This window comes from Perognathus longimembris, chromosome 13, assembly GCF_023159225.1.
Source record: "Perognathus longimembris pacificus isolate PPM17 chromosome 13, ASM2315922v1, whole genome shotgun sequence".
Taxonomy (NCBI): Eukaryota; Metazoa; Chordata; class Mammalia; order Rodentia; family Heteromyidae; genus Perognathus; species Perognathus longimembris.
The window spans coordinates 48859616-48881067 of record NC_063173.1 but is presented as its reverse complement, the minus strand read 5'-3'; the positions used below and the strand labels follow the sequence as shown (position 1 = coordinate 48881067).

At 49.9% G+C, this 21452-nt stretch overlaps 1 protein-coding gene across 2 annotated transcripts; it reads left to right on the top strand.

Moving 5' to 3' along the window:
* The first annotated feature begins 536 nt into the window (after positions 1-536).
* On the top strand, positions 537-19322 carry Spi1 (Spi-1 proto-oncogene). Of its 2 annotated transcripts, none has more exons than XM_048360919.1 (5): positions 537-816; positions 3464-3560; positions 16897-17084; positions 17775-17937; positions 18607-19322. In XM_048360919.1, exons 1-5 carry the CDS (start codon positions 772-774, stop codon positions 18924-18926), a joined length of 813 nt encoding a protein of 270 aa, XP_048216876.1. In that variant the 5' UTR covers positions 537-771; the 3' UTR covers positions 18927-19322. The 2 variants fall into 2 exon arrangements, with proteins under 2 accessions (XP_048216876.1, XP_048216875.1); XM_048360918.1 differs by lacking the exon at positions 537-816 and adding an exon at positions 2979-3049 and having other exon boundaries at positions 3464-3564.
* Positions 19323-21452: the final 2130 nt, after the last annotated feature.

The following is a 21452-nucleotide window of genomic DNA, read 5'->3' as shown; positions in this document are numbered from 1 at the left end:
AGTGCTCAGGAAGCTGGAGGGGAAGGTGTAAGCCAGAGGACCCTCCCCTAGTAGACAGGAAGTTCACTATCAAGACAGAAGAAGGATGCAAAGCAGCACTAGGCTCAAGGGTAGGCAGGTTCAAGAGCCCAGCCTAGGTAGAACCTTGCAGGAGTGTAGAGTCTAAGGAAGAGTGAGTCCTGGCAGTCCAGGGATTCGAGACCTTAACCATCCAGGCTTACCCTATAAAGTAGGTGCGCCAAAAGATTGCTATTGGCCACACTGAGGTCTCAGAAGAAGTAGGCATTGTTGGGCAAGGGGTTAGAGGGCCTTGGCAGAGCTCAGGCTAAGGGGTAGCAGAGGCCTCTCAGTGGTGGTGGCAGCGTGTGACTTTCTCCCTCCCATCTCCCTCCCGGCCCCAGCTTCCTCTGGGCAGGGGGCCTGGCCCCCACAGCCTCCCAGGCCAGCCCCTTGAGAACCACCTGCCCCAGCCGGCCAGAGACTTCCTGTAGCGCAAGAGATTTATGCAAACGGGCTGGGGCAGTGATGTCACCCCAAGGGGACTATCTCCTAGTGGCAGGCCCTTCGATAAAATCAGGAACTTGCGCTGGCCCTGCAATGTCAAGGGAGGGGGCTCACCCAGGGCGCCTGGAGCTCAGGGGGCAGGCCTGAGCCCTGCGTCCACCCCACCACCTTCCAGCCCCTCAACGGGGTACCCCTGGCTCCATCCTGAGGGGCTCCGAACTGGCTCCCACCGAGGCAGGGGATCTGACTGGCTTGGAGTTCGGCTGGATGTTACAGGCGTGCAAAATGGAAGGGTTTCCCCTCGTCCCCCCTGTGAGTACTGGGGCTACTCCACTAGGCTCACCCAGGCCTGGGGGGGGTGCTGGCTGCCCACGAACCCTCCAGCCCACCAGCTAGCCTCCAGCTTGCTATCAGTGGGAAGCTGGTGTTTCCTCTCCGAACTCCCGGCCTGAGACCCAGCGAGCAAGGGGGCCATTGGTTCCTCAGAGCATGCCCTGCCTGGCGGGCTGAGGGCTGAGGGCGGCCGGCTGGGCCCATGGCGGGGCTGTGATCGGTGGGGCCTGAACAGTTATTTATAGATGGGTGAGGGTGGCAGGTGGGAGCCCCAGGGCACAGTGCTAGGCTGAGGATGGTGAGGGCGCTGAGGGAGAGAGAGAGCTCGCGCGCTGGGGAGATGGGGAGACAGCTTGGGTGCGGAGGGCAGTCCTCAGGACAGGAGGAGTTGAGGACAGAGGCAACAGGCTGAGCGGGTTCAGCCTCTGGCCTGGGGTTGTCCTGGAGACACAGGCTGATGGAATTCTAGGTCTCCAATGGCCAGCCTGAAGTCTAGCACGGAGGACTGGTTTTTGAGCCAAGCCTCTGGGCCTAGAGGTCCTATAGTCCTTGAGAGGCTGGGTGGGGGCCAGGCCTGGACCAAGGTCTTGAGGCCAAGCCAGGCAGGAGCCAGAGACAAGGTAATTATTAGGCTGGGGAATCAGGGCTGAATTCAAGGAGAAGCCAAGCAGGGGAAGGGGCTGGCTGGGTCTGAAATTGGAGCTGGGATGGGACCTTGGTTGAACATGGAACTGAAGTCAGGGAAGGATGGACAGGGACTAAGTCTGGGGGTGATAATACAGGAGTCCCAGGGGACCCTTGAGAAGGGCAGGGTAGCAGGTGGGGCCAATCTGCAGTGTTCCCTGATCTCGGTGACAGTTGCAGCCCGAGACAGGTGTCAGGCTGGGGTCCCCTGGAGAGGACCCTCTGCCCAACCCCAAGAGGACATGGGGTGGGGAGTCACCAGAGTGAGGGGTCGGGGGGACCAGGAAGGGCTTGGCAGGGCCAGCCCACCTGACTCAGCTTTCCCGGCCTAAAGACAGCTCCTCTCTCTACCCCACCAGGTCCCAGATCCAAGCTTTGGGAGGCACCCCAGGTCTGACATCACAGCCAGTATCCTACACTGGGCAGACTGCACTGCCTGGAAACCTGGGGTCCAGTGGTGTGTGTGTGTGTGTGTGTGTGTGTGTGTGTAGCTCAGGGCCCACCTCTACCAGGAACCCTGTTTCCCATCAGGGACTAAGAAGGTCCTGGGGGCAGGCAGCTCGATAGCTTTGTCCCCAGGAAAGCCACAGGCCCAGCAGCTTGCCTGCACTGCGCCTGCCCCTTTGAGCACTCACTCTGGAGCTCCAGACAGGGCAGGGCAGGGGGCTGATCTTGGGCTTCTATCCCAGGGCTTCCAAGTGTCACGCTCAGTGTCTCCTGGGAGGGTGGGTTCCCAAGGCAGCCCTGAGGGCCGCAGTGCCTTGTGCAATCCTTGGGCACCACATGGGGGTGGGGAGAGGCCGGGTGACTGTTGGGAAGGCTCCGGATGTGTGTGTCCCTGCGCCCAGGCCAGTCACCAGGGCCCAAGGGAGGAGGACAGGGGAGAGGGAGGCAGAGGAGGGGGGAGGAAAAGGGAGCAAGAGGACAGGCAGGGGAAAGGAGGAGGAGGAGAAGGAGGAGGAGGAGGAGGAGGAGGAGGAGGAGGAGGAGGAGGAGGAGGAGGAGGAGGAGGAGGAGGAAAAAGGAACAGGAGGACAGGGCACAGAGAAGGGAGAGGAAGAGTGCAGAGTATGGGGAAAGAAGGAGTGAGAAGGTGAACAAGGGAGGAAGGAGAGGAGGAGAGGGAGGGAAGAAGGGCAGAGGGTATCCTAGTGGGGGCAACAGAGGGAAGAGAGTGAGTAAGGGATCAAGGTCCTGTGTCCCTTGGCCCCTGCGCCTGCCTGGGTGACCTTCACACAAGCCGTCTGTGAGTCACAGTGGCGGCCCCATGCCTGCAGGCTGAGGGAACAGGAGGGAGGGCCGGGCAGGTTGGAGCAGAACACCAGGGTGCTGCACAGACACACAGTGGAATGTGGGTGTCTCTGTGCAAGGCTGTGGTGTGAACGCACGAGGGCCTGCATACCATGTGTGCATGCGTGTGTCAACTCATGTAACTGCAGGTGGCCGCAAGGGTGAGTGTACGGTGGTGTATGTGTTTTGAGTGTAAGTGGCTCTTAAGACATGTGTGGGGAAGTATGTTTATGGCAGTGTGAGCATGCGCACACAGGGGGTGGGGGGACAATAGTTAGAGGACCTGAGTCTTCTCCTTGTTTGGGGTACGTCACAGGGAGCATGTGTACATTTGGGGCAGGGACTGCCTTGGTGGGAACATGTGAGCAGGGTGTTGGGGCTGTGGGAAGCAGACGAGCAGGGGAAGGAGCTGCCCTCTTTTTTAACCTTTAACCTCCGTACCCTATCTTTAAGCTCTCCTGGAGCCCTGTCTCAACTCCCCGGGACCATGATCTCGTCTGCTCTGAGCTGGGGAAGGGTTTCAGGCCCAATGACTGTCCCCATCAGGGAGAGTGGGGTGGAGCCACACACAGAGTAGCTGCTAGTCTGGCTGGCTTGTGGGGAGGGGGTCTCTCCCACAGTCCAGGCCCTGACAACTCTCCTTTCTCAACAGCCGTCGGAAGACCTGGTTCCCTATGACACGGACCTGTACCAACGCCCGGCTCACGAGTACTACCCCTATCTCAGCAGCGATGGAGAAAGCCACAGTGGTGGGTACAGGGCAGGCTGTCCCTTCCTCCCTGGGGGAGGCCTGAGGCTGGAAAGGGAGCAAGAAGTGGCTCCCAGAGTCTCTGAGCCTCGCGGATGGAGTTACCTGGGGTGGGGTTGGGGGGCAGTGAGCTTCCTGGTCCCTACATTTGCCCCCTTCCATCCCGTGTCCCCATTCCCAAGCAACCCCCTGTGCCAAAGGCAAGATTGGTTTCTCCCACATTCACCTCGTCCAGTCCTTGAGGACATTTTCATAAACAGGGACACTGAGGCTTAGGGAGCTGAGTGACTGTTCAGGACCTTATGCTTGGCTCGAGGGACCCAAATTGCTCTGTCTTCTCCTTGTCCAGTGCTTTGGCCTCTGCTCTCCCACTCTTCTGGTCCTGCCTCCTCTCTCCTTCACCCCCTTCATCCTAGACTCCCCCCCCCCCCCACCGTGCGTATTCACTCCCTGCCGTGTGCCACACAGCTCAGAGGCATCTCCTACCCTTTTCACCAGATACCAGCAGTGCCTCCCATCACGACAACCTTAATCTCTCCCTACATAATTGCTACATTTCCCCTGGGAGTAAAATGCACCACCTTCCTCCCTCTGTTGAGATCTTCTGGCCAATGCAAAGTCTGCAAGGACTCTTTTTTTTTTTTTTTTTTTTTTTGCCAGTCCTGGGCCTTGAACTCAGGGTCTGAGCACTGTTCCTGGCTTCTTTTTGCTCAAGGCTAGCACTCTGCCACTTGAGCCACAGCGCCACTTCTGGCCATTTTCTATATATGTGGTGCTGAGGAATCGAACCTGGGGCTTCATGTATACGAGACAAACACTCTTGCCACTGGGCTATATTCCCAGCCCTGCAAGGACTCTTGTTGAGCCGAAGTCCCAAGTTTGCTGGTGGGAAGAGGCCTGGCTCTAACTGGATCTAATCGATCACACCAAGGCCTAGCTTGTGGCCTGGAAGTGACAAGCACTTGGTGCCAGGAGCCTGGGCACAACAGGTCTCCCTCAAGTGGGTCTTGGCATGTTGACATGGATATCCTTGAACTAAAGTTAAGTGACCCACGTGAAGGGAAAATCCTGACTGAGGAGAGTCTCCAGGGCCTCTGGGGACACACGGGTGCCTGCGGCCCCACTGGTCAAAGGCGTGCTGGGCGGCACAGCTGAGGAGACTTCACACCTGACAGCCACACACAGGAATGGCAAGTCCAGTATTTAGGCTCTTCCATCTGGAGGCCAAACTTGAAGAGCAGAACTCATTCCTAACAGCCCCAAGGCAGGTGGTAAAATCACCTCAGTGCCTTATCTGGGAACCCACAGGCTTCTTTTACAATGGATTTAAATGATCCTCGTTTGGCCCTTTAAACACAGGATTGTAGGCATGAGCCACCAGCCCCCCGATAAACATTTTATGGTTATACATTAGTTGTACAAGGAGGATTTCACTGTGACACTTCCCTCCAAAGTATCCCCTCAGCCTCACGCTCTCCACCCTCTCCCCTTCTTCAAACAATTGGCAAATGGCCTCGTTGTTCTACTTTCATACTGCATCCGAGGTAATTGGATCCTGTTCCCCTCATTCTTCCTCTCCATTCACCTTCCGTTTCAGTACCTTTCTAATTACGTGAGAAGTGCATCCTCTCTGTGGAAAACTCAGAAGATGTAGATGGGCTCTCACTGACCACCATTTTTCCAGCCAGGAGTAAAAGCCAGGCCTGAGGGAGAGAACGCCTCACCCACCCTTCCATCCCCACCAGTGAAGTCCCTCTGGGCTGGAGGAGAGCGCCCCCTGGCGGCTCAGGTCTAGCAAGCTCAGCTCCGGGGCCCCTTCTTTCTGCCACCTTTGGCCCCATCTGCTTTCAATTCAGTGGGTTTAGGAGTCTTTCCTTTGGGGCTTTCACAGCCTCACTTTTCCAGCCTGTAGTTGAGGGTGCTGCCCATTGATCTAGAAACAAGCTAGGACGGGACTGGGCTGATGGAGTGAGCGCTTCACAGAAAGGCCAGGCTTTCCCTGGCTCCTGGCTAGGAGCTTCCTTGTAGCTGGGGGAGGATGGGGCTGTAAGAGTAATTCCTGCAAGCCTGGTACTGTAGCTCATGCCTGTAATTCTAGCTGCTCAAGAGGTTGAGGACCAAGGTTCAAAGCCAGCCTGGGCAAGAAAGTCTGTGAGACTTATGTCCAATTAACTACCCAAGAGCCAGAGATGGAGCTGTGGCTCAAGTGGTAGAGTACTATCCTCAAGGGAAAACAAAAACAAAAACATGGGGACAGTTTAAGCCCCAGGACCAGCACACACACAAAATATTAAGTTCTGGTTGGATGTCTTGTCATTCCACTTTGCGCATGAGGTCCCCAGTTCTCTCAGAGACTCCCTTAGTACCTACAAATGTCCCTAAATTGCCCCCACCCCCTCCTGCTGGATTATCTGTATTTTTTCTTCTAATACCTTCTGGACAGTAATGTCTGAAGACCCCAGAAAGAAGACCTCTCCCCACCCTTCCACCAATTTCCGCTTGTCCTCTGTGCCCAGCTTTTTGCATAGTGATGCTTAATGGGAAGGCTTTGGGGTGGATCTGGGTCAGTCCTAGCTCCACTGACTCACCAGCTGTGTTATCCTTGGGCAAGTAACCTAATCTCTCTGGACCCCTGTGTCTGCATCTGTAAAGCTGAGAGCAAAAAAATGTCTTACAGAGTTGTGATGGCCCAGGGAGGTAATGCCTGTAATCAATGAGGTCCTGCACTCTGCTGAGAACAGGGCTCAGGAATTTCTCCTAAAGCTGTGAACCTTACTGTACCCTCCAGGCAGGAAGGACAAAATAGGAGAGCAGAAGCAGAGGGCTTTGGTGACAGAGACAGACAACTGGGTCAATTGTCTACCCACTGGCTGCTCAGCCACTAACTCAGCCCTCTATTCATTTGCCTTCCCATTTCCTTACTCTCTTGTCTACCCATCCATCTACCTATGCACCCACTCATCCTCCCACCCACCCATCCACTTATCCAGCCATCCTTCCAACCCAATACTCTTCTGCTTTCCTTATTAGATCTTCCATCCAAGAGTCTCTGAGTGTTTTGCCACAAACCAAACACTTTTGTAGGCCTCTGATGGTCCATGTTGAGTTAACTAGACAAGCCACTCCTCTCCTGGAGCTTATACCCCAGCGAAGGGACAGACAGTAAATAGTAACTGCAATAGTACGTCCTAGGAAATGCGGTGATATAATGCAGTCATGTGAGTGATCCGGGGAGCTGTTGAGGACATGGCAGTGGTGTTGAAATCTGAATGAAGAGGGGAAACCGTGTGGGGGAAGGTGGGAAGGGGAGGGTTTCTAGGTACAGGCAGAAGAACACCAGTGCAGGACTGACCTAGAATGGTTAGTGGGGGACAGAACACAGAAGGCTTGAAGAAGCCAGGCACTGGTGGTTCACACCTATAATCCTAGCTACTTAGGAGACTGAGATCTGAAGATTGCAGTTCAAAGCCAGCCAGGGCAGAAAAGTCCGTGAGATTCTTATTTCCAATTAACCACTTAAAAACCAGAAACAGAGCTATGGCTCAAAGTGGTAGAGTGGCTAGTCTTGAGCAAAAGAGTTTAGGGACAGTTCCCAGGCCCTAAGTTCAAGCTCTATATAAAAAAAAAAAAATCTTGAAGATGACCATGAAGGGAATATGGATTTCATCCTATAGAAGTTTTCATTGTTTATAAAACAAACTTAAGACGTCCCACATCCAAATACTTATTGCCAAAATTTAAGAAATACAGTAACTAACATATGAAGGGAAATATTCCCCTCTCTTCTATCTTACGCCCCACTGTTGACGCCATGAATCTTCACAGGTTTTATCTATCTTTTATCTATCTGTACCTATCAACCTACACATCTGTAAACGTATACCTACACCCAGGCGTATCCTATTCCTTCAAAAATAAATTGCCCTCTCCTGCTGGCTCTGCAACTTGCCATTTCTTACTTTGACTGTCGACATCCGATAAATGTGCAAAGCTTTGGAATAGAGACCTTGGGTATGATTCATTCACAACTTTGGTTTTTATGGGCCATCTAGGGGGCAAGCAGAGATAAATCAGCTCAGTTTTCAGTTTGAGGTATTATCTGTTCACCTGTAGTTCACGCACACATGCTCGGGTGAATATTCCTGTCAGGGAGCCCTGTGGTGTCCTTTGGTTACCCGTATTTTCTTGTCCCAGTGTGTTTTTTTTTCTTCTTTAATTTTTATTGTCAAAGTGATGTACAGAAGGGTGACAGTTGCATATGTAAGGTAATGAGTACATTTTATGTCAAACAGGGATACCCCTTCCTCCATTTTTCTCCCTCTTGCCCTCCCTGTTTCCCACCCCCACCCCCCGCAAGTTGTAAAGTTCATTTCCAACATATTGTCTTGTGAGTATCACTATTGCATCAATTTGCCCTTTGTCCTTTGTTTCAATATTTTGTTGTTCCCCTTCTCTTTCCCAATTCATGTAAATGTATATACAAGACACAGGGTACCAAAATCAAATACAGTGACAACAGGGGATAAACCAAGGGGGAAAAATGAAAGAAAAATGAAACAATTTCACACAGTATATTAAAAACAACAACTACAAAGAAAAACCTCTTGTTTCCATATCTTGGAGTTCATTTCACTTAGCATCATCTTATATGGTCATATGTACATAGCTGTTGAGCTATTGTGATCCTCTTCTAGAACTACCCTAGACATATACTAATTATTACAAATGAGGGAAGCATGGAGTCTATGATTCTTTGGGTCTGGCTTACTTCACTTAATATGATTTTTCCAAGTCTTTCCATTTCCTTACGAATGGGGTGGTCATTCTTTCTGATGGAAGCATAACATTCCATAGCATACCACATTTTCTTGATTCATTCATCTACTGAGGGGCATCTGGGTTGGTTCCATATTTTAGCTATGATAAATAATGCTGCAATGAACATGGTTGTGCAGGTAGCTTTAGTATGGTCTTTGTGGTAATTTTTATTCCAGTGTTTCTGAAGGTCACTGTCAAAAGGAGATATGACCCCCGACAACTGGGCAGGAAAGTCTGTGAGACTCTTATCTCCAATTAACCACCAGAAAACTGGAAGTGGTACTGTGGTTCAAAGTGGTAGAGCACTAATAGCCTGAAGGCTCAGGGACAGCACCCAAGCCCTGAGTTCAAGCCCCCAGACCGGCAAAAACAAACAAAGAAATGAACAAACAAACCCCCAGATTTCTGGGATTCATCCCCAATCCTCATTGCTATCTGGAGTAACCATACCAGATATTTAACCCCCCTGTGTCTTAATGTCCTCATAATGATGGCAAATCCCCAGGACTGTTGTAAGGACTGACTGAGTAATGATATGTAAAATGTTTAGAACAGACCCTGGCAAATAGTGAATGTTTTGTAAGGACATGCAAGGATGGGCAGTAGGTAAAGTTGTTGCTGTATCCTGTTATCTTTTACTTCTTATCTTTATTTTCTGCTTTTGGCTACATATTGAATTCAGGTTGAAAAGTAGTTTTTCCCTTAGAAAAAACTTTTTTTTGGCAATACTTGAATTTGAATTCATGCCTTGTGCTTGCCAGGCAAGCAACCTTTAAGAATTTTTGAAGATTTCTCCATTTTCTTCTATTTGTTATTGTTTCCCTTGCAAAGTCTGGTGTTATTCCATGTTCTTATTCGTGTGTGTGTGAGTGTGTGTATGTGTGTGCAAGTCCACATGCTTGTGCTGGTCCTGGGGCTTGAACTCAAGGTCTGGGTGCTGAGCTCTTTTCTTTCTTTCTTTCTTTCTTTCTTTCTTTCTTTCTTTCTTTCTTTCTTTCTTTCTTTCTTTCTTTCTTTTCTTTCCTTTTCTTTCTTTCTTTCTTTCTTTCTTTCTTTCTTTCTTTCTTTCTTTCTTTCTTTCTTTCTTTCTTTCTTTCTTTCTTTCTTTCTTTCTTTCTCAAGGCTAGTGCTCTACCACTCGAGCCACAGTAACATTTCTGGCTTTGTACTGGTTAATTAAAGATGAGAGTCTCAGATTTATCTGTTCCAGCTGGCTCTGATCAGTGATTCTCAATCTCGATTATAGGCACAAGCACTGCCTGGTTTATTCTAACCCTTTTTAAGTATGTGGATGTGTAGTATTGAATACATTCGCATGTTATGAAACCATCATTGCCAGCTATCTCCCAAACCATTTTCATCTTGCAAAACTGGAATTCTGTCCCCATTAGACACTCTCTATCCCCATCCTCCTCCAGCCCTGGCTGTAGTCAGACTCATAGAGTTCAGAAACCTCATGTAAATGGCATCTCACAGTGTTTGTCCTTTTGTAAATGGATCATTTCACTAGCAGAATGACCTCAAGTTTCACCATGTGTCAGAATTTCCCTACTAATTATAGTCAAATAAGTCTTTCTTTCTTTCTTTCTTTCTTTCTTTCTTTCTTTCTTTCTTTCTTTCTTTCTTTCTTTCTTTCTTCCTTCCTTCCTTTCTTTCTTTCTTTCTTTCTTTCTTCCTTTCTTTTCCCTCCCTCCCTCCCTCCCCTCCTTTCCTTCCTTCCCTTTTTCCTTCTTTCTTTTGGTTCTGGGGTTTGAACTCAGGATCTTGTGCTTTCTGGGAAAGTGCTCTACCACATGAATCACCCCTCCAGCCCAGTATCCCATTGTATGTATGTACATCTCATGGTTTGCTTATTTGCTCCTCTATTGATGGATACTTTGAGTGCTACTGCTTTTTGGCTATTGTGAATAATGCTGCAAGAAACATGGGTATATACCTTTTTCTTCAAGTATTTGATTTATTTTTATTTTATTTTATTATTATTATTTTTTGGCCAGTCCTGGGCCTTGGACTCAGGGCCTGAGCACCATCCCTGGCTTCTTCCCGCTCAAGGCTAGCACTCTGCCACCTGAGCCACAGCGCCCCTTCTGGCCATTTTCCATATATGGGGTGCTGGGGAATTGAACCGAGAGCTTCATGTGTAGGAGGCAAGCACTCTTGCCACTAGGCCATATTCCCAGTCCCAAGTATTTGATTTAAATTCTCTTGGATATACACTCAGAAGAAGAATTTGTGGGTCATATGGTAATTCTAGCTTTACCTTCTTTTAGGAATTGCCATACTATTATTATTATTATTATTTATTTTATTTATTTTTATTTTTTTTTTGCCAGTCCTGGGCCTTGGACTCAGGGCCTGAGCACTGTCCCTGGCTTCTTTTTGCTCAAGGCTAGCACTCTGTCACCTGAGCCACAGCGCCCCTTCTGGCCATTTTCTATACACGTGGTGCTGGGGAATTGAACCCAGGGCTTCATATATATGAGGCAAGCACTCTTGCCACTAGGCCATATTCCCAGCCTGCCATACTATTTTCTACAGCGACTGTGCTGTTTTTACAAGGCCTCTGACAATGCACCTCTTTAGCAACATTGTCATTTTCTGTTTTTTTGTTTGTTTAGTCCTGGTCATCCTAATGGGTGTGATAGAATTTGCCTTTTCTGATGGAGGAGAAAAAGAGAAAATTTCTCTTCCAAAGTATCACTCTTTCCCTATTATCCACCCACCCACATACCCATCGTTATTTCCATCTACTCTTTCATCCTTCATAATCTTATCAATTTCTCATATGTACTTCCAATCATCTATTCATCCTCCTATCTATCTAAATAAATCTATCTAAATTTTATTTATATTGCATATGTGTCAGAATTTTCTGTCTACCTATCTATCTATCTAAATATCTATCTAAATATCTGCCTAAATAAAATATATCAGTTATTATTTATATAGATGACATGGAACAAATAAAACATAGGTCTTATCATTTTTTTTTCCAGTCCTGCGGTTTGAACTCAGGGCCTGGGCACTGTCCCTGAGCTCCTTCTTGCTCAAGGCTAGCACGCTACCACTTGAGCTACAGTGCCACTTCTGGATTTTTCTGTTATGTGGTACAGAGGGATTGAACCTAGGGCTTCATGCATGCTAGGCAAGTGCTTTAAGCCACATTCCCAGCCCCTTGACTTATTTTACTTTATTTTTTTTTGCCAGTCCTGGGGCTTGGGACTCAAGGCCTGTCTTCTTTTTGCTCAAGGTTAGCACTCTACCACTTGAGCCACAGCCCCACTTCTTTTCTGTATATGTGGTACTGAGGACTAGAACCCAGGGCTTCATGCATGCTAGGCAAGCACTCTACCACTAAGACACATTTCCAGCCCCTAGATTTATTTTTGTAACAAGGAAAGTAATGTGATAGAAAGAAGAGAGTAATAAATGCCATGAGACCTGTAGCTCTCTGAGCCTCAGTTTACATATCTGAACCAGGGGTTCAGATATGTATGGTGTGTGTGTGTGTGATTTTCTCTGAAAAGTTTTTCTTGGCTCCTCTTTTCCCAGTTCCTCATCTTTCTCTGTTTTGATTGCATTGCTGAGCCTGAGGGAGAGCTGTGGGTTTCTGACTAGAGTTTCTGTTCTGAGGAGATAAGGTCAAGTGAATGGAATGACTCTTAAGGCTTGATTTTATGTGTCCTGGTGGGGGTTGTTTTGAATATCATTAAAAAAAAAAAAAGTTGTTGTGGTGATCAGCGCCCAGGCCCACAGTTCAAGCCCCATGACGGCAAAAATAAATAAATAAATTAAATTAAATTAAAAAAATTGTGGTGATAACTAAGCATAGGGCTGTGTAGGTAGGATTTGGGTTTGGGGTAGGAGTTGGTTTAGAGGTAAAAGATCAAGACAGATGGTTATTTCTGGCCAGGTGGAGAGTGAATGGGTAGGTGATGGGTAGCAGATGAATGGGCAATGATTGGCTGGATAAGTGGACGATGGCTAGATGGATGATGGTGTAATGACTGCATGATGGATGGCTTGTGGGGCATGGTGGACAGCCTATCAGTATGGTCTCAGGGTCACCACAGGTCTCCCTTAAAGCTTTCATGGTTCTTCAGAGGTGGAATGGTAGGGGGCTGGGGATATGGCCTAGTGGCAAGAATGCTTGCCTCGTATACATGAGGCCCTGTGGGTTCAATTCCCCAGCACCACATATACAGAAAACGGCCAGAAGTGGCGCTGTGGCTCAAGTGGCAGAGTGCTAGCCTTGAGCAAAAAGAAGCCAGGGACAGTGCTCAGGCCCTGATTCCAAGCCCCAGGACTGGCAAAAAAAAAAAAAAAAAAAAAAAAAAGCAGAGGTGGAATGGTAGGAGTTCAGTCTCTGGAGTTAGGCAGAAAGGGATTTGGATCTTGACTATCAACAAGTGCTGTAGACGCAGGACTTAATCTCTTTGTCATAATTTCCTGATGCAATAAAGGAAGATCATATTATAGTGGCACTCCACAGGGAGTGGAGTATATGAAATAATATAGATTAAGACTCTTATCCCAGTGTCTGGTACATTAAAAATATTACATTCATACCAGGGCACTGGTGGCTCACATCCTTAATCCTAGCTACTTAGGAGGCTGAGATCTGAGGATCAAGGTTCAAAGCCAGCCTGGGCAGGAAAGTCTGTGAGATTCTTATCTGCAAAGAATCACAAAGAATCAGGAAATGGAGGCATGGCTCAAGGGGTAGAGGGCTAGCCTTGAGCAAAAAAGCTCAGGGGTCAGTGCTCAGGCTCTGAGTTCAAGCCCTATGACTGACAACAAAAAGCAAACACTGGGGCTGGGAATTTGGCTTAGTGGTGGACTGCTTGCTTAGCATGCATGAAGTCCTGGGTTTGATTCCTCAGTATGACATAAACAGAAAAGTCCAGAAGTGGCCCTGTGGTTTGCCTTGAGCAAAAGAAACTCAAGGATAGCGGCCCTGGGAGTTCAACTCCCAGGACAAAACAAAACCATTCACAATTAGCTTTTATTGATCATTGTAATCAACTACTATCACCACCATACCTAACAGGCTACAGACAGGAGCTCCCAGGCTCTCTAGACATGCAAATAACACTATTATTCTTTTGAGGAGCTAAGAGGGTATATGGGTGACCTCTGGAGGGGGGGAGGGGAACAGCTTTGAGATAGCCCAGTGAAGTGACAAAAAGGGATAAAGCAATGTGTTCAGAGCAGATGGAGGGCCCATTGTGCAGGATTGTTGCCCTCTGTACCGTGACTGAGTCCTTGTATTCTTTGTGGGGATAGGAGGCAGGGGCAGGGGGCCATCTGTGGGATGTTCCTGCCCCCTAGACAGCATTTATTACAGTGCCCCAGTACCCAAATAGGGGTAAAGCAAAGCATCTGCTGGGTCTTTTGAACCCCTAATTGTAGCGCTCTATCAGGACTCCAGAAATTTCCTGAGGGGGGATGCAGACTCCCCCACCCCCATCCGTGTCTTGGCTATGGGGTCCCTAGCGAGGGCCTGGAGGCTGCTTTCCAGTCCTTAAGCGACTGGCAAGGTGAGTGGAGACCAACAGCCTGGGGAAATGCTGGCCTTGGGTTGGGCCTGAAGGAGCGAGCTCCTGAACCTGAGGTGGTGGTAGCTCAGGCAGAGGCTGGGGAGGGGCAGCATGCAGGTGCCCCTGCCCCTCAGTGAGAGAGCCCTGGGCACTCCCAGTGCCTTGACCCTGCAGCTCCAGTGGGTTTGGAATGATGATTGGAAGGCAAGATCCGGGCACTTTACCTTGGGCACAGGGGAAGGCACAGGGCAAGGGCCAGGGACCGGAAGGGGAATCTGCTGCTGAAGAGGAAGCTGGATCCCATTTCCAGATCTCAGAGCCTGTGACCGTCCTCCCATGGAAAGTCAGGAATCTTGTTAACCCACCGCAAGACAGGAATGCAAATTGAGTTTGTCTGTCTGGGTTTTCTTTTAAGTTATGACACATCTCTCCGAACCCCAAGCAAGGCTAAAGAGCAAACCCAGGCCTTGCACAGGCCAGCCAAGTGCTTCACCACTGAGCTGTATCCCCAGAGCTTGTTCCTTTCAGACAGGGTCTTGCTATCCATCTCCAACTGGCCTTGACCTAGCTATATTACCCAGGCTGGTGTCAAACTCTCGGTCTTCCTGAGGTCGGGGATTATAGCCATGCGAATTGTTTTCAGAATAAAATATCAATGTGGTGATGACAGTTAATGCTGACCCTTACTTTGTGCAAGGTTCTATTCTAAACACTTCACAGGCAGGAGTTCTTGTATTCCTCACAGCAAGCTGATAAGATGGGTGTAATTATTAGCCCCAGTTGGAGGAAACAGGTCTTGAGAAATGGAAAGGCATACCTCGTGTCATACTGCAGTGAATTTCACAACCAGGATTTGAATCCTGCTCTACTTTGCTCCCAAATCATGTGCTTTCTCTCTTCTGTGTTGTATATATCGCCTCCTCCAGGTCAGTCTCATGCCTGAATTGTGTTTAAATGATTTTATACTTAGAAAGGCCCAGGTATGTCTGACTTTTAAAATGGGGTATCAAGCTGGGCACCAGTGGCTCACATCTGTAGTCCTAGCTACTCAGGAGGCTGAGATCTGAGGCTCACAGTTCAAAGCCAGCCCAGGCAGTCAAATCAATAGACCCTTATCTCCAATTGACCGGCAAGAAGCTAGAAGTGAAGGCATGACTCAAGGGGTAGAGTGCTAGCCTTGAGCAGAAGAAGCTAAGCAAAAGCATGAGACTGAGTTCAAGGCCCAGTAAGTGGAAGAAGCTAAGCAAGAGTGCAAGGCCCTCAGCCAAGTGCTGGTGGCTCCCACCTGTAATCCTAGCTACTCATGTAGCAGAGGTATGAGGATCATGATTCAAAGTTAGCCTAGGCAGGAAAGTCACAACAACAACAAACCGGAAGTAGAGCTGTGGCTGAAGTGGTAGAGTGCTAGCCTTGAGCACAAAAAGCTCAGGAACATAGCCTAGGACCTGAGTTCAAGCCCCAGGACTGGCATGAAATAAAAAAGAGTGAAAGGCTCTGAGTTAAGGCCCCAATATTGGAAAGAAAGAGGAAGGAAAGAAGGAAGGAAGGAAGGAAGGAAGGAAGGAAGGAAGGGAAATTGAGGCTCAGGAAGAAAAAAGGACTTGTTCCTGCTTACACAGAATAATCACTACTTATCAGGACTAGAAGAGGAGTCCTACAATATCCAGCCCAGAGCTGAAAAAAGTCATTTCTTAGAGATATGTGAGCATATATTTGTGTGAGAGACAGAGGGGAAGAAGAAAGGCAGATAGACATCTGTAAACACCTAATTGTGCAATGTACCAAAGACATTGAGCTGCTTGGCCATATCAAACACTCCCAATTTAAGACACATTAAAAAAAGAAAGCCCACTTGCCTCTATCCCATACTTTCTTTGGGACCCCAAATTGTGCCGCAAAGCCCCTGTGACTCAGCAGTTTCCATGGCAGGTTGGATATAGTGCCCAGAGACACCACACTAGAGATTTCCTCCAGTCCCGAGATAGAGTTGTGGGCCAGATGGCTGCTGCCCAGACTTGATTCACCCCCGAGAAGACAGGGAAGTTTCTGGAGAAATGTCTGGGTATGACACCTTCCTAGAACACAGGTCCAGCTGCCCAGGTTCATGGCTTTTCAAGCAGCAGCATGGCATTGTCAGAGTTCTGTGTGTGTAAGAGAGGTCAGCCCTGTGTCCGGCCATGTGACAAGGCTGTGTGCATGTGACTGAGCAGCTGAGAGCTCAGAAATCACCTTTCTCGAAAACCTGCTCTCACATTAGGGGTTTGTACACACATGAACTCTTTTTATCCTCCCCATAAAGTGATCTCATTTGACAGGTAAGTCCACTGTGGCCAGCCAGGCCCAAGATCACATAGCAAGTAAATGGCATTCAGTCTGTTCAGACACACTCAGTCTGGGAAGTCTTGGACTTGGGAAGCCTGCGAACTTGGACTTTGCTTCAGACCAGGGTCCCGGCTCTATCATTGTGGATGCCCGTGACCTTGGGAATGTTGTATAGCTTCCCTGGGCCTCATAGTTCCTAACTAGGAGGAAACTATGCATTCAGCATAAGATATGCTAATCTAGCCCAGCACTAGTGGCTCTCACCTAAGGCCCTAGTTTTGCTCAGGAGGCTGAGATCTAAGGATCAACGTTCAAAGCCAGACTGGGCAGGAAAGTTCATGACTCTTATCTCCAATTAGCCACCAGAAAACCGGAAGTGGTGCTGTGGCTCAGGTCGGGAAGTGTTAGCCTTCAGCTGAAGAGCTCAGGGACAGTGTCCAGGCCCAGAGTTCAAGCTCCACGACCTTACCCCTACCCCCAAAAGAAAAGCTGGAGTGGAGCTATGGCTCAAGGAGTAGAGTGCCAGCCTTGAATAAAAGAGTGCTCAGGCCCTGAGTCCAAGGCCCAATACTGATAGAAAAAAAAAAAAAGGATGCTTTGTGCAAACTTCCAGCCATGCCACCCTGGTTGAGCTCACCCTGCCTGCTGTCCCCACAGACCATTACTGGGACTTCCACCCACACCACGTGCACAATGAGTTCGAGAGCTTCCCTGAGAACCACTTCACAGAGCTGCAGAGCGTGCAGCCCCCGCAGCTGCAGCAGCTCTACCGCCACATGGAGCTGGAGCAGATGCACGTCCTCGACACGCCCATGGTGCCACCCCACACCAGCCTCGGCCACCAGGTGCATGTCGCCCGCCAGCCTCCATCCCCTCCCATTGTGCCAGGCCTCTGGTAAGGGCCTGAAGCTTCCCCGGAAGCTGACAGAGGCTCTTACTCAACATGGCTTGCTGCCCCGCAGCCAGAGTGCTGACACCTCAACTAACCTCATGACCTTATCTACTGTCATTAAAGAATGGGTGAAAAGACCCCAGATGCTCCCCAAATTCTCTTCCATTCTCTCCACTCAGAACCGGCCAGGGTCTTTACTGACTGAAATCTCCACTTCTAGTCTCTTCCTGCCCCTGATATCTGAGTAACCGAACAGGGACCTCTCCTCCCCTCCCCCTTTCACTAAGTCTGACAGTCTCTCTACCTGCTCATCGTCCCATTATTAAGAACCCACTCCTGTCACAACTCACTGCTCCCTAGCCTCCTCCTCTGTCCCCACAACCACTGTCCAATCGGACAGCACCTCTGCAGGCATGAAACAGGTGCTCCTTCCCCAGCCTTGAACCACAGACCTGGCTGTCAGCAGTCCTGCGCCGTCACCTGCATTCCTGTGTACAGTGACCCAACCTGGCCTCCAGTTCCGCCATAATTCCATCTCCGGGCTGAGCACCCCAACACTCTCTCTTCCCTCACTCAGCAGACCCCCACAGCCACAGCCCTGATGCTTGTCCCTTGCTGACCTGTCCCCTTCCCATACCTCCAGGTCTCCTACCTGCCCCGGATGTGCCTCCCTTACCAATCCCTGTCCCCAGCTCAGCCCAGCTCAGATGAGGAGGAGGGTGAGCGGCAGAGCCCCCCACTGGAGGTGTCCGACGGGGAGGCTGATGGCCTGGAGCCTGGGCCAGGCCTCTTGCACGGGGAGACAGGTAAGGCTCAGGCCCTGATGCGGCCCCTGACCCCTCCAGGGCCGCCATTGGTCCTTGACCTGACCCTGGCTGTGTCTGGATCCGTCCCATCCCAACCAAGGCCAAATGACCCAGCAGCCGTGCCACAGTGTGACGTGTAAAGACTTTGTGGGGGCTTCTATGAGGCTCTGTGACTGAGCAGGTGTGTGTGTGGGGGGGTGCATCTTCATATCTGTGCTGTGTATGAACAAGTGAGCCTCTGAGAGTGAGTAGGTGTGGACATGTATGTGGACACATGTGAGCAGGTAAGAGCCTGTGTGCATGGGGCATGTATATGGAAGTGTGTGGTGTGTGTGTGCATATGCACGTGGGTGTATATGTGTGTATGGAGGGCTGTGTATGTATGGAAATGTATATGTGTGCATATGGGTGTATGTGTGTATACATGTGTATGGAATTGTGCAAGTGTGTGCACAATATGTGTGAGCATGTGTGTATATGTGTATATATCTGTGCATGTGATATGTGTATAGGGCCTGTGTATGGAGGTGTGCAAGTATGTGTATGTGTGTGCATGCACATGGGTGTGTGCATGCGTGTATGTGTGTGTATTTGGGTGCATGTGCATGTGTACAAGCTGTGCATGTGCATGCATGTGTACACGGGCTCCGGCCGGCCCCTCTCCCACAGGCAGCAAGAAGAAGATCCGCCTGTACCAGTTCCTGCTGGACCTGCTGCGCAGCGGCGACATGAAGGACAGCATCTGGTGGGTGGACAAGGACAAGGGCACCTTCCAGTTCTCGTCCAAGCACAAGGAGGCGCTGGCGCACCGCTGGGGCATCCAGAAGGGCAACCGCAAGAAGATGACCTACCAGAAGATGGCGCGCGCGCTGCGCAACTACGGCAAGACGGGCGAGGTGAAGAAGGTGAAGAAGAAGCTCACCTACCAGTTCAGCGGGGAGGTGCTGGGCCGCGGGGGCCTGGCCGAGCGCCGCCACCCGGTGCACTGAGCCCCGCGCCCGGCCGCCCCGCCCCGCGCGCCCGGGACCCCGCCGCCTCCGCCGGCCACAGCATTAACCCCTCGCCCGGCCGGACACAGGGGCCAGGGCGTTCCCGAGGGCGCAGGCAGGACTGCGGGGGGTGGGGGGAGCCCGGTCCCGCCCCGCCGCACCCCTCCTTCCAACACCCCCCCTCCCGGTCCCCCTCCCTCTGGACTCAGCCTGGGCGTCGGGAGGCGGGGGGGGGGGGCGTCGGACCCTCCCCAGGGTCAGCCTCCCATAGTGACCACAGGTGCTGCCTCGGGAGTCTGAGGTTGTCCCACCAGTGTAAATTGGACCCACCCCTTAGCACCGCCCTCCCCACCCCCCTCACCCACCGGCCTTCCCCGGATCAGAGTAAAATTATTCTCAGCCATCTCTCTCGCAGCACAGTCTCTCAAAAGGGCTCATGGCCGGGCTCTGGGGGCTCATGCCTGCCACCCTAGCTGCTTAAGAGGTTGAGGAGCATGGTTCAAAGATAAGCGGGAGCAGGGAAGTCCTCCCTGAGACTCTTCATCTCCAACTAACCAGCAGAACGGGCGAGGGGGAGCTGTGGCTCAAGGGGTAGAGAACCGGCTTTGAATGGAACAAGTGAAGGGCCAATGCCCTGGCCCCAAGTTCAAATCCTACAGGTTGTGTGCATCTCCTCTGGGCACAGTGACATCTCTTTTCCTTGTCTGTCCATGAGGTGCTTACCTACCCAGTGGACATGAGGACAAAGGATGCACCATGCTGGCTGGTGCAAGCTGTCCTTGGTATTAGGAAATCACCTTGAAAGGCTGCCTACATCTGAGAGGTTCATTGAGCCTCCAGAAGGTATAATGACAAGGATGATGATGATGATGATGATGATGATGATGATGATGATGATGATGATGATGATACTGGTTTTTCTGGTACTTAGTATCTGTTAGATTTGAGATGAGGGGTCTACTATCACCTATTTTATAAAATGGGAAGATGAGGCTCATGAAGGTCAAATAATTTGTCCAAGGTCATAACAGCTGGGGAGTGGCCCTGCTAGTCAAGCTACCCCAGGGCTACTCTGTCAGAGAGAGGCAGGAGGTATCACTTACCTGGAGAGCAGATTTAGCCTTTAGGACCAGGGAATAAGCCTGCTGAAGCAGGAGGAATCCCAAGTTTGAAGTCAGGCTGAGTTGCACAGAGATTTTCTTAAAAAAAAAAAAAAGAATTAAAGAGCAAGTGATGTGGTTTCAAAAGTGCTTAAAAGGCAGGCACTGGTGGCTCATGTCTGTAATCTTAGCTATTGAGGAGGCTGAGATCTGAGGATCAAGGTTTGAAGCCAGCCTAGGCAAGAAAGTCTAAGAGACTCTTATCTCCAATTACCCACCAAAAGCCAGAAGTGGAGCTGTGGCTCAAGTGGTGACATGAACCTTGAGCAAAAAGGCTCACAGACAGCTCCCAGGCCCTGAGTGCAAGCTCCAGGACCAACACACACACACGCACATGCACACGCACATACACAATGGTTAAAAATAAAAGGAAAGCTGGGCACCAGTGGTGCACACCTGTAAGCCTATTTACCCAGGACACTGAGATCTGAGGATGGAGCTATGAGCCAGCCCAGTCAGGGAAATCTATGAGATTCTTCTCTCCAATCACCCATCAGAAAAGCTGGAAGTAGAGCTGTGGCTCAAGTGGTTGAGCTCCAACCTTGAGGGGAAAAGTCAAGGGATAGTGTGAGGATCGCTTCAAGCCTCAGAGCTGGAACTTAATTAATGGAAAGAATGGCTTTCAGTGTTTAAAGGGGCAGTAAGTTTTTATCATCTGGAAAATATTTGCATATGGAATCATTCTCTTTGGACAGAGGGAGATAATTGTTCTTTTTTTTGGAATAAAGGGGGTCACAAATTATTTCCTTTTTTTTTTTTCTTTTTTGGTCATGGGACTACTCTAGACTCTTTTGCTCAAGGCTACCACTTTGAGCCATAGCTCCACTTCTAGTTTTAAGGTGGCTAATAGGAAATAAGAGTCTCATGTACTTTCCTGCCTGGGCTGTCTTTGAACTACAATCCTCATATCTCAGCCTGCTGAGTAGCTAGGATTATGAGTGTGAGCCACCGGCACCTGACTTGATTTGCTTCTTTCTGTAACAAGAAATGACCTTGATCAAAGGGAGTCCAGGCACAGGGGGAAGAGGTCACAGAGAAACAGTAAGATGGAGAGATGCAGAACATTCTGGCAGTCATCTTTGGTTCATCTTGGTGACTTTGTCTCTTCGTCTTCTACCTTGAGGGTACTTTTAGAGATTCACCCAGTGCCCTCACCAGCAGGCTCACCCCGCTCTTTTTTGGGGGGTGATATCTGCCCCCAATGTTGTCTCTTCCCTACCTGGCCTTGGACTAAGCCAGCATTTCACAGCACAAAGCCAGCCCGGATCCTTGTGATGTGACCACGTGGTTCACTGTGTTCCACATGCCGGCAGAGCCCCAGGGCTTTTCTTTGGTGGACCCACTTTATACATGCGATGATCCTATC

Coding starts and splice junctions, on each gene's coding strand:
- Spi1 (XM_048360918.1), top strand. CDS start 2,991: ATGTGTTTTGAGTGTAAGTGGCTCTTAAGACATGTGTGGGGAAGTATG. Junction 3,565..16,896: donor GGAGAAAGCCACAGTGGTGG/GTACAGGGCAGG, acceptor CTGTCCCCACAG/ACCATTACTGGGACTTCCAC. Junction 17,085..17,774: donor ACACCAGCCTCGGCCACCAG/GTGCATGTCGCC, acceptor CCATACCTCCAG/GTCTCCTACCTGCCCCGGAT.